We start from the raw sequence: 12955 nt of genomic DNA, 5'->3' as shown, positions 1-12955 counted from the left end.
TTAATTATGTCTGATGATAAAAATGTTTCCATTGGAATTAAGCCTTCAAAAATTAATAAAAAGACCTGTCTAATCAATCACTTAGTTTGAATCATTAATTGTTTAATTCAAACGTTTTTAAAGAACAGCCAACTAGAAAACAAAACTCCCCTGAAAATATTTAATGTAAATTACTCCTTGAGATAGTACTTTTTACAAAAGGTTTGTCGGGAAATGCCTTTTTCTAGGGGGCAGGGCAGCAGGAGGATGGGGACAGGATATCAGAAAATGATATGATTGTTTTTATTTCGATGAGAATAACAAGGAATCCCACCCGCCCCCCACCCCCAATTTGTTTTATGTAAAAATACTTCCAGCATAATGAGCAGCAGTCATCAGCGGGAGGTGACTGAGCCCCAGGAGCCCAGAGAGTTATCTTCAATCCAACTACTTCTGTGCTCTCGCACGTGTTCAGAACCATTGGCCAAGACCACAAATTCACCTGCTGATCACATCTTCTTTTCTCTCTTTTTCTCTCTCTCAAGGCTTCGGTAATACAGCCAAGATTACCGTGTCAAAAATAAGAACAGATTTTTATAAACATAACGCTGTCAGCTCGTGTGGGGTAAAACTCAGGAAGGCACACAATAAATAAAGCAGACCCTGTCTCTTCGGAGGGTTTGCAGTGACCTCCGGGGTGGGGGCCGATCTGTCAGCAGCCGAGCTTCCAGCACTGGTGTAGTGTTGAGGACCACCATGGGAAGGTGGGAGTCCTCCTTTACTAAGTCCTGTCAGTATACAGGTTCACAGGATCAAATGGAGGAGGAAGTCGTCTCCTTCCTATCCAGAGCAGAACCATCTGCAGTAAGGAGGACCCCCATTCCGAGTGTCGCCACAGCCAGTTTTGCACAAGTCAATTTTCCGTACACCCTTGTCGAGTACTGGTGGCAAATTAGTCCACAGGACTCACTTGGAGATCGCTTGGAAAAAATAAAATTGAAGGTTGTAGCTCAGTAAAACAATAAAGTGCTTTCAATGAGAGTAGCTGTTATTTACTGGTTGTTTCTTGTTTCACCTGAGGCACCGAAATCAACAATATGAAAGGTGACAATGTTTATTTACTAGGAGTAAGAATTGAAAAAGCTTGTTTCTACTAAAAAGCCTGCATTTCTAAAATGTACTTTTCTATTGGTCCCACGTCTTCATGTTACTAAGTTTTAACTCACTGCTGCGTAAGGAAATAGTTTATGCCGGGGTGGGGTGGCAAACACGAAGACAGAAAAGGGGCGGTCCATAAACATCCCTTAAGGATTCCACATGTGAAGGTGTGAGCGAGGGGCTTCCATCAGAAAAGATCAGGCCCCCATGCTGAATCCAATGTGTGTCCAGTTGAGTGGAGACATGGATTGGCTTCTGGAAAGGTCCACATAACAACCTAAGAGTTTATTCTGAGTCCACAGGCTTGATAACTGCTATAATACACTTGCATTTTCCATGGCCTCGATCCACCTGTAAAACAGAAGAGGAGGGATACCTGTTGTCTTGACTGCCTGTGACTTTGGTCACAGAACCTGTAAGTGACTAAACTAAATTACCATTAGCCTAAGGTCAGGAACCATGTCATATTCATATTTGTTTCCCAGCATTTAGCAAAGGCCTGTAACACAGTGCAAAGTTTCTGGATCAGTGCATGCCTGTCTGAATGGATCATCATAAACTTAAAAGAATCAGACAACTGGGAATCGGGAGTTCGCTGTTCTGTTGTGGCCCAAAGGGACTCAATGGGATAGAATGGCTGGAGAAGAACAGAAGCCAAAGTCCTGGGAACACCCTGTTTCCTTCTGAAAGAGAGGCAAGAAATACAGGACGAGGTATTTTGGTACCTCTGAGCTGAATTGGTGTCCTCTGCTCTGAAGCTATAAAACAGGGTTTTCTTGTGGTAAAGGTGGAAAACAGGTCCTACTTCATTGCTGCCCTCTTCCTTTTCCGGGGCAATGGTGAACCCGAGCAGAGGCATACTCTCCATGGCCACTGTGTCCTGCAGAGGGCAAAAAGGAAAACTGGTATTAAACATGGCACTATATACAGTCAACAGCTTAGCACTGACAACTCCAATTTCAGGTGCACAATGAGACCTTCTGGGTGGAGCACGCTTGGGCCACAGTAAAATAACCACACACATATTCTTCACCCACCCTTCCTGTCAGGACCAGGCATGAGGAGAAAAGGAAACTTAATTGTTTTGTGACAGCCTATTAGAGTCCAGGCATTTTCACCTTCACATTATCTTGTATAATCTTCACAGCAATCACAGAAAGTGTCACCCCCATTCTGAGAAGAAACTGAAGCACAGAGAAGGTAAATAACTCCGCAAGGTCACCCAGCGAGTAAGGGGGAGAGTGAGAATTTAGACTCATGACCACCTTCTAACCCCACACGCTTTCCACTGATTTGATCAGTCAGTGACTCACCTAGTTTTCTACAGTTACTTCTGATAACATACTCTGTACTCACTGCCCCACACCCTGGTTCGCAGGGCCTCAGTGTGGAGCGCTCAGGGTGTCTGTGCTATGAAGACACTAACAGTGCGATGAGGTGTACCCAGAGAACACAGAGGGACCTTAAAATCATAGTGCTAATAAAAAGAGCTTTTATATATAAAGATACTTTTATATACACACATATTTATGTAAAAATACATATTCATAAACAATACAACTTTACAAAACCACACAGAGAGATATAATTAATTAAGGATAGCAGAATGCTTGTGGGAGGAGGAGGGAGGGGAGAAGAGTTTGTGTATAAAAGGGAATCAATTTTTAAAGATTGCTAGATCAAAAACCACATTTGACAAAATTCAACATCCACTCATGATAGAAACTCTCAGCAAACTAAGAGTAGAAGGGAACTTCCTTCATCTGATAAGGGCATCTATAAAATACATACAGCTAACATCATACTTAATAGTGACATATGGAATGCTTTTCCCCTAAGACTGGGAACAAGGCAAGAGCGTGTTCACTTTTTCCAATTAAATTCAACACTGTTCTGAAGGTCCTAGGCATTGCATTAAGGCAAGAAAAAGAAAAAAAAGACAAAGATCAGAAAGGAAGAAGTACAACTATCTGTGCTTACAAAGGACAGGATTGATTATAATATAAAACTACTAGAACTAACAATGAATTCAGCAAGGTCACAGATTAATAAAAAATATTTTTCTTTTTCAAAAAAATTTTTTTTTTGTTTTTTGTTTTTGGGTTAATCAATTTTTAATACTAGCAGCAAACAACTAGAAAATGAACTCTATTCAAAATTGTATCCAAAAACCAAAATACTTAGCAATAAAATTAACAGAAATGCAAGAACAGAAGTGTTAAGACTGCTATACTAAAAACTACAAAATATTAAAAGAGAAAGAACTAAATAAAGATTAATACCATATTCATGAATTGAAAGATTCAATATTGTTAAGATGCCCATTCGCCCCAAACTGATCTATAGATTTAACAATCCCCGGCCATAATCTCAGCACTCTTTTTTTTTGGTAGAAATTGACAAGTTTATATGGAAACACAAAAGACCTAGAATACCTAAGACAATCTTTAAAAAGAACAAAGTTGGGGACTTACACAACCTGACTTCAGGCTTAAGATAAAGTTATGGTAATTATGACAGTTTGGTGGCATAAAGACTGATAAATATATCAGTGAAATAGAACAGAGTGCCCAGAAATAGACTCACACGTATTCAGTCATTTGATATGTAAAAAAGACACAAAATAATAAAATAGGGAAAGTCTTTTCAACAAATGGGGTTGGAACAATTGAATATCCATATGGGAAAAACATGAAATTTGAAATAGACCTAAATAAATGTAAAAGCTAAAACAGTAGTTTTCAGAAGAAAATACAGGGGAATTACTTTGTGACTTGTAGTAGACAAAAGTTTCTTAGGACATGGAAAGCAACAGTCATAAAGGAAAACGTGGATAAACTAGATTTCATTGAAGTTATAAACTTTTCTTCAACAAAAGATTCACTCATTGATAAAATGAACAGGCAAGCCACAGTCTGAGAGAGAATATTCACAAAATATTTAGCTGACAAAAGACTGGTATCCAAGATATATAAAGAACTCCATAACAGGAAGACAACCTACTTTAGATTTAACCTACTTTAGATTTAACCCACAAGAGATTTAAACAGACACTTTTCAGAGGGAAATATAATAATGGCTAATAAGCGCATGAAAAATATCATTAGTCACTAGGAAAATATAAATTAAAACCACATAGAGATATTACCATACCCTCACCAGAATGGCTAAAATTAAAGACTGACAATACCAAGTGCTGACAAACAAGGAGAGCAACCAGAACTCCCAAATTTACACCCATTGTTGTGGGGCGTGTAAACTGATCCATTCGTTTTGAAAAAGGTCTGGTAATTTCTTATAAACCCAACATACAACTTTCTATGATCCAGAAAGTCCAACCCTAGGTATTTAGCCAAGATGAAATAAAAATCTATTTTCATACAAAAACCTGTATGCAAAAGTTTAAAGTGGGTTTATTGATAATTACCCCAAACTGGAAACAACCCAAATATCCTTCAACTAGTGAATGGATAAACAAACTGGTATATTCACAAAATGGACTACTACTCAGCTATAAAAAAGAATGACCTATTGCTATATGCAATGTGACTGATTCTCAAAAACATCATACTGAATGGAGGAAGTCACACATGATTCCATTTATATAGAGATCTAAAAGAAGCAAAACTAATCTACGGTAGGAAAAAATCAGAACAGTGTATTGCCTCTGGGACAGGGGTGAGGTGGGAATTTACAGGTGTATGCACGATGAAACTCATCAAGTAGTACATTTAAGACACTATTTGTGCACTTCATTATACGTAAATTGCTCTTCAAAAGGAAAAAAGTTACACAAATATTGAATCCTTAGAGGGCAGTATACTTTGAAAAGCATCAAAAAGTAAGATGGATAGAGGGATGAATAAATATATACTTGATCAAGGAAGTATAGTAAAATGTTAATTGTATAATCTAGTTGATGGCTGAAAATTCAACATTTAATGTTCAAAATTTTTTTATAATAATAAAACATTGGAAAAAATTAAAGAGATTCCTTCGTATTTCTGACAGTCACTTTCTCCCGGGACTGTTACTGAATAGCAAGTTGCATCAACTTTGGGTCACCTCAGGGAATGTGACATGTTCACGGCAGTAGTATAGACAGTGCCAACTGACTATCCACTTTATCAAACGTTTTTTCTTTGATGGAATTTAAAGCTTGGTCCCATCCCTGAAATATGCTTATTGAGAAATTGTACAAGTTCCTCTCTGGTAAAAACTATTTTGGAAGCATACTTAAATTCATCTTCTAAAAATCAACCTATGTCGTCACTTTCCTGACAACTGTTGCTCAGAGCCTAGAGACTTTGGGCTTTCTGTTCTCAGACAGAATTCACTTCTCTTTGTATACGTGCTGCCGAAGCGAGCACATTCACTTCTCTTTGGTGGTTATTTATCACTAGCTTTTGTTCATCTAAGCCAGCATTTCTTCCAAAAGTGTGTCCTGTGCAAAAAGAGTTCTATGTGATGCTCCATGAAGAAGGGCCTGTGGTCAGGCTGGTTTGGGAAATCTCCACGTCTTAGAGATCCACGACATGCCTCATATATGACAGATCCTGAGAAGTATGACAGGAAGTCCCACTCAGTGCCTATTCAGGGTTCCCTCAGAACCCCATTTTCAGAGGACACCGGCAAGTGACCTGTGGACTACCTGCTCAGGAAGATGCAGCTCTGGGCTGTAGAAGGACCGTATGTCACATTTCAATTTGTTCTGTAAAGACCAAAATTCTCCTCAGTGTAGAAAGTCCCATCTGTGGACATGTGAGTGAAGAGCCCCCTCGGGGAGCGCACAGCTCACACAGCGCCTGAGTCACTCAGACCCACAGTGGGTCCCCTCTGTCTGTGTCCCTGCTGGCCTCTAGGACCTGTGAAGACAGGGCTGACTGCAGCTGTCACAACTGCAGGTCCTTTGTTAGGGCAGCTGTATGTCCTGGAGAAAGAAGTGGCTTCTGCACACTCGCCAGCATCTGTGGTCAGGGGAGAAGGCTGGGGCCCTGCGCTCTGTGTACATCCTCATGGGGTGAAGCACCCACCCTCTGCAGCTGTGCAGAATGCACTGAAGTTCCATTTTCAAAGCAGGCTTAGCGCGCGGAAGCCACCAGATGGTGGGACCTGGCCATGGAAATCTTTCACATTGTCCCACAGGTTTATCCTGTGTCAGGAGCCACCTGCTGTACAAGCACAGCCCACACCTGTCGACTCCGGAAGCAGGCTTCCTCTCCAAAGCCCTCTCTCCTATATTTTAGAAGATGTAAATGTAAGATGTTCTATAAAAATATAAATTAAGTTTTATTTAACAGAAGAGTTACCACAGTAGTTCCCTGATAAAGAAATGCACAGATAAAAAACGCTGGTAGCTGCCTTCAAGCTGCTGAATTTTGTCCCAGAACTGAAGTAGAGAGCAGGAAGCAGCTTTCTCTTATGGAGAGAGAGCCTGGCTTGTACTGCATGCTGGACCTGTGACATTCACACACTTTAGTGCACAGGTCAGCATGCTGTACCACCTTATCTCCACACAGAAACGGTAAATTCCTTAGATTTGGGACTGATACATGGCTGTGTATCCACAGCAACGCTCTTGCCTGACGTGAGAACTGGACCCAGCAGCCAGGCTTTCACTGTCCTGAGGTGACAAGGGCTGGTGCATAGCCCACACGGACACCAAGGCTTGAGCTTAACCTGCAGGCCTGCAGGGAGGGAGGAGAGAAAGCGTGAACCACCACTACCTCACTGGCCATGTAGGTGTAGAGCACTTTGCCTTTGATGACAAACCAGAGCTTCTTCCAGTGCCTCTTGCCTTTCTTACACCGGCTGAGATAGCCACTGATGGCGGAGCCCTCTCCGGAGGCGGCCACCTGGCAAAAGGAGGGCAGAGTGGTCAGGGCACCAGGTGGTGGGCACAGTTCAAACAGACAAAATGCCAGGCAAAACAGTTGGCAGAGTGTCTACATTGCTTTGAAATCTGAGACCTGGATGAAATCTCAGGACCTATCTGGCACCTGAAAGGCAGCTAAAGTGTACTGGTTTGAGACTCGGGATTTTCTGAATGGACCCAGGAGGCACAAGAGACAAAAACTGCCTATAGGAGTGCTGCCCCCTAGTGGCGTTTCAGATTCCCAGTCCCTCTTCCTAAACCCCACACCCCCAAATTATGAAACTGCTGACACCTGGGGGAACGGTTTTTCCTTCTAAAATTGATTCTTACACGTTTCAGCTTATTGATTTCTTGCATTTAAGGAGGGATCCTCTTTGTACTGTTTACCTAAAGGTTTTATGATCTCCTGCCTACTGAGATGTGTGAAACCCTCTTATTGGTAGTAATCGTCCGTCAGACAGGCTTTATGTGGGGCTTAAGCACACAGGCTTGGAGCAGTACCAATCTAGGATTCCAATACAGGCACTACCGGTTTATAGACAGGTAATGTGCAATTTCCTTATCTCCACTAAGTCTGTTTCCTTACTAGTTAAATTGGAATTACATGACATAAGACAAGTATAGCGCCTGACCCCATAGTAAGTGCTCCATAAATATTAATATTACTACTAGAGCAAGAAGGCCAAGTTCAGAAATTATTTCATCTGACTTTCTCATTTTACAGATGGGGAAATTGAGGTCCAGAGGAATGGAGGGATCTACCCAAGGTCAAATCCCTGCTTAGTTGAAGAGAGGTAAGAACTCGCATCTTTCAGCAAATACTCCAGACATCGACAAACTTCCATGTAGGGAAAGGAAACCAGGACCAGCTCGGGCTATTTTGAGAAGCACCAGGAGAGGAACCTCCCCCAGAGGTCCGGGACTCGCCCTGCTGGAACATCTCACAGAGTGAGGAAGGCAGCACCGATAAAAGAACATGGCAGGGGAAACCAATTCTGCAAACTGCCTTTCTGACAGATACTTGGGGGAGAGCATTTCTGCAGACTTTCTCATGGGGAGCAGGTCTTACTGCTGAGGAGGAGCAGAGAGAAGGAGAGAGGACGGCAGGAGACTTGGGGACACATTTCTCTGGGGGCTACTGCAGATCCCACTGGGTGCAGTCTTTTTAGATAAAGAAAGGTTGTCACTTGGGGCAAAAGTTACCAAAGGGATGGCTGGGGGAGATCCACAGGCCCCAGAATCAGAGCAGCCTAGAAGGGTAAGAAGAGTGGTCCTCAAACTCTGCCTCCATGGAACACTCAGGTTCTATGAGCCCAACGCATATAGACAACCAGCACAGCGAGAGTGAGAGGGTGAGTTTTTCTAGATTTGTGCAAAACATGACATTTATGTGTATGAACAAATGTGAATATCTAAGAGAAATTAAGTGGGAAAATATATAGGAGATTCAGTATAATATGTTATCTTTTGGGTAAAAAAAAAAGAATCTATGAATGTACATCTTTATTATGTACATGCATTAAAATTTCTGGAAGGATCCATAAGAAACTTGATGGTGATACCTTTGGGGTGGGTGGGACTGAAGTCTGGGGAGGGAGAGAAACTCATTTTTCATCATATATTCTTTTGTGCTTTTTTGAAAAACACTTTTTTATCATGTATGTGTTATTCCCAAGATCTTTAATATGCAAAAGGAATTAAGTTAATGCATAGAACTATACCCATTAAAAATTTTCATCTCCTAACACTTTTTAAAATCCTTCCCTCCTGCTACTTGATAATGAATATTAATGAAAAAACTCAGAAACAGCTGATCACACTTCCTTTGACAGCTTGTATATTCATGGCACACATTTGTTTATGGCTGTGATTAGAATTTAGATGTATAAATCTATTTGCAGGATGGAATTGAGTTTAGCCAATTCTGAGGTTTCCCACAAAGAGTGCCAGGCCTCCAGCAGGCTCCCACCTGAGCCCATTTGGGACCCCCAGGGTGACAGGATGTACGGCTCAGTGGGCCTGCCCTGGGAGAGCCAAGCCAAGACTGTAGCTACTTCAGTCAGAAGAGCCCCAGTGACCTATGCAGTCCCCTTGGGCACTAAGTCTAGGCTATGGGGCAGGAGAGAAAGAAAGCAGAAAAAAGAAAGAGACGGGAGAGGCAGAGAGAAGGATGGGAGGGACGTTGCCTAACACCATCTACAATTGTCAGGTCCTGCCTTCTGCCACCAAACTGGCATCTTCTTGGACACAGGACAGGACCTGGACACAGGCACTGCCCTTGTTAGTGGTGAGTCTGTCGTCATAGCAAAAATATCTCCCATGAGGGGTCCTCTTTGTCCCAAAGAGCCTGGTCAGTCTGGAGCAGGACCATGAACCTTCCAAATCCCCTGCCCCCCATGCAGGCAGTCCTACCTGCCTTACCTCGGTCAGGGCTGAAGGGACTTTCTTCTGCTTCTTGAAGGTCGAGGGGTTGATGCTGTGGAAGACGGATGAGAAGGCACTGCTCGAGAAGCGGGGGGAGGACAGGGGAAAGCTCATGCTCACGGGCCGCTCTGTAACCAAGACAAGTCACAGGGGAAGGGGCTGAGTGTCCGCATGGACAGTCACACATCTTGCTTGGAACACCGATTCCTGTAAATAAGAGCTCCCAGGCCTTCCTGAGATGGCAACTGGCCTCACTCACCATGGGGGTTAAGTGTGCCCAGAAAAATGGGCATAGTCCCTTCTGTGGACAGAAAGGCCTGAAGGCCAGGAAGGAAGGCTTTTCCTCGGTGCCGGCCATCGCTTCTCTCCAGTGCCCCAGAAGGCTGGGGCTGGGCTGTCCTCTCTGATGGCCTCGGTGGCCTCATGGAGGAGAACTCTTTGGTTTAAGGCCCAGGATACACTTGCTCTCCCTCTGGCCCAGCTCTGCTTGGGCAAAGGTTGTCCCCTGAGCACAGTCTCTCTAAAGCCAGCTCCACTTCCTCAGGCAGCTTTATCAGAGAGTTCTTAGCCCTCCCCTGACCCCAACTCCTCTGCTACCCATCTCACAATTCTTATCTCAAAAAGGGCCCACAGAACACAGGCCTACGGAACATTCTCGAAAAGAAAAGAGAGCTTCCACGGCGAAGTAAATGTGTTCACCCTGTTTACCGTCCCCGTCACCAATGGCACAGGCCCAGTGTTTCCCAAACTGGGCTGCCCACAGAACCCTTCATCTGGGAGTACCTATCGATTTTCCAAGGAACCAACATTTTGGGAAATGGTGCCCCATGTGTGAATTGAACCCCTGGCTCTTCCTTGAAGGCTGCTTTTGTTCTGAGCCTTTCTGGGAAAATGGTTTCAGGCCCCAACCGTGGGGCAGTGAGAAGCCCTGTGGGCCACCAGGAAGAAAGGTGAGGGTGGTCCCCAGGTTACCTCTCATTAGGCCCGGGACGTCGCCGCCCCTCTTCTTTAGCTCCCCGTAGCAGCCATCGCAGACCTTGGCCATCCGGTCCTTGAGGTACTTCAGAGGGTACTTGTTTCTCGAACAGTTCCGGCACACAATCTGCAGGCCCGGTTGGGGACACACGTCAGAGTGGTTCTCACCAGCTCAGTGCGTGCAGAAGGTCAGTATCCTCTCTCCTCTGCCACCTGCCCCGCACCTCCTCCAGGGACTGTGCTAGGTCCCCCTGCTTTTCCAGCACAGCTGCGTAGCTTGTGTGCAAGTGTGACCCATTTTTCTGATGAGCCCTTAACCATGACACGATACTCTCTCCAAGGACAATAAGCATGTATCTAACGATTTCCTTCTGAGAGTGCGGTAGTGCCATGGAAGGGGCGTGGGATGTGGCACTGGTGTGAGGACATCAGTAAAGTGGGAACAAACAATTCCTACCTCGCAGGGTTGGTGTGAACACACCTCCCTCGGCTGGCACGCAGTAGCTGCTGGACGCCCCCGAATCCCCACCCGTACTGCCCCCATGCAGCCACCCCCCAGACAGGGAGACTCACCTTGCCGCAGGCGTGGCAGTGGTGACGCCTCAGGGTGAGGGAGAAGTCGCAGCCACAGTTCATGCACATCATAACGTGTGTGACAGGCACCAGCGTGGGGGGCCTCTCCCCCAGGCTGACCCCCAGCCTCTCCCGCATCTAGAGCAAAGGAATGGGGTGAGCAGTGCGGTCAGGACACCTGCAGGATGGGAGCACCCGTTCCTGTATGGGGTGTATATGTATGTGGGGCGGGGTAGGGGGGTCCTAATTCTACGACCCGCCCGCTGCCCTCTCCTCCCTGCATCCTCCAGGAAGCGCGTCTTGGGTTAGAAGCAGAGCCACCTGGAGCCGCTGTGCTCCAGGCTGGGGCTGCGCAGTGCCCGCTCCCGAGCTGGTGAGACCTTGTGGGAGGAGGACGAGGAGGAACCAGTGCCCTGAGGGAAGGAGCTGCAAGTCCTCCTCGGCGTGTGCCTGCCCAGGGCAACCCAGGGCTGTGCAGCGGGGGTCAGGGGGTCCCGGGCCCCCACTCACCTCCACGCTGTGGTGGAAGGCAGCCAGGGCCTGCGCCTTGTAGTCCTCGGGGAGGGCTCTGCTCAGGCAGCCGTGCCACTCATCCCGCTCTGCACAGGAGCTGTGGGTGTGAGCTGCAGTGAGCGAGGGTGCACGAGGGGACCCAGGGGATCGAGGCCCTGCGGCCCCGCTCCTTCCCCCACGCCTGAGCCTCCTGATGTCTGAAACCCAACCAGCACCACTGGCTTCCTGCCAGACAGGCACAGGCCTGCACCTCAGCTCCTCCACCTGCTAGCAGGGCAGCCAGGGAACGCTGACCTCCCCAGGCCGCTTCTTCACCTGCAACATGGGAATGCCGACACTCTTCCTTTAGATCCCAGGGCTTTTATGGGGATGAAGTAACAGGTGGGAGTTAGACAGACTTTGTCAATGGCAAAGCAAGGGGTGCTCGGGAGGCTCTGAGGGGCCCGTGCTTTAGGAGGGACAGGTGAGCGGGGGCAAAGGAAGAGGGGTAGACAGAACTTGGCAAAGGCCAAGGTCCCAGGCTCTCCAACTTCCTCCACACTTTCCCACAGAACTGTCCAGACACAAACTCATCCAACAAGCTGCCTTCCCACATTCCAGCTCTGTGCCTGGCAGGTTTCCTGTGTGGTGACAGCCACACTGGACTGTGAGCTGCTCCGGAGTGACAGCAGGGTGGAAATTCTCACAGGCCCCACTAGGTGTCGCTCTCACCCTGCACTAAGTGTGCAGCCTCAGCCAGATAAGGGACCAGTTTGGCCTGGGAGGGAGAAAAAGTGGCGGCCAGCCACATGCCTTGTCCCTAAAAGATATATGGGTCCTGCTGTCCCCTGGAAGCTTCAGTGTGAAGCATCTGGGTTAGCAGGAAGATGACCAGCTTGTCAGTGACAGTAGCTCCTTTAGGCCACTGGCCAAAGGGCAGTGCCTCTGCCTAAAAGAGATGGGCAGCCCCACCTGAAGGGCTGAGCCTGGCCTGTCACCATCCTGACCTCATGGCAAGCAGAAACCATACCCTGGGTCTCCTCAGGTCCCTGATTTTACCTAGAGATATGGGGAGGAGAGGCCACGGAACCCCAGTCAGGCATCACCTCACTCCCCCAGATGAGGTGGTCACTCCTTGGAATTTTCAAGGCTTCTTCTACCCCTCAATCAGTATATAGGAGTGGATGGGCACTCTGGGTCACACAGTCCTGTGTTTGAACCCCAGTTCTGCCTCACATGGCTGTGGGACCCCTCTCTAGGCCTCAGCTCCCCAAGCATGGGAGGAGCTGCAAGGCCCAGCTCCAAGGGTGGTGATGAGGGAGAGAGGAGGGGCCTGAGACCCTGCAGGAGCCCAGCGCTCATTACTCTTCTCATCACCACGACTAATTCTTGCAGCAGCAGTTATGTTCTGCTTGTCACCAGCTCACCACTCTCCTACCCAGAACGGGAGCTCCCGTCCAGCACACCCAGGCTCAAGTC

General features: G+C 46.5%; 1 protein-coding gene across 1 annotated transcript in view; it reads right to left on the bottom strand.

Annotated features, from left to right (window-relative positions):
* Positions 1–1077: 1077 nt before the first annotated feature.
* The window catches only part of FGD5 (FYVE, RhoGEF and PH domain containing 5), a 108084-nt gene continuing 96206 nt past the window's right edge, over positions 1078–12955 (bottom strand). Inside the window, exons 15-21 of the mRNA XM_019746997.2 lie at positions 11495–11594; positions 10985–11122; positions 10409–10538; positions 9434–9564; positions 6864–6992; positions 1863–2017; positions 1078–1488 (exon numbers count right to left, since the gene is read on the bottom strand). Of these exons, the coding sequence (XP_019602556.2) occupies positions 1452–1488; positions 1863–2017; positions 6864–6992; positions 9434–9564; positions 10409–10538; positions 10985–11122; positions 11495–11594 (820 nt within the window). The 3' untranslated portion in view covers positions 1078–1451. The remainder of the gene's footprint in view (positions 1489–1862; positions 2018–6863; positions 6993–9433; positions 9565–10408; positions 10539–10984; positions 11123–11494; positions 11595–12955) is intronic.

Source organism: Rhinolophus sinicus, linkage group LG10 (genome assembly GCF_036562045.2).
Source record: "Rhinolophus sinicus isolate RSC01 linkage group LG10, ASM3656204v1, whole genome shotgun sequence".
Taxonomy (NCBI): Eukaryota; Metazoa; Chordata; class Mammalia; order Chiroptera; family Rhinolophidae; genus Rhinolophus; species Rhinolophus sinicus.
The sequence above is the reverse complement of the archived record's forward strand: the minus strand, read 5'-3'. Positions and strand labels throughout refer to the sequence as shown.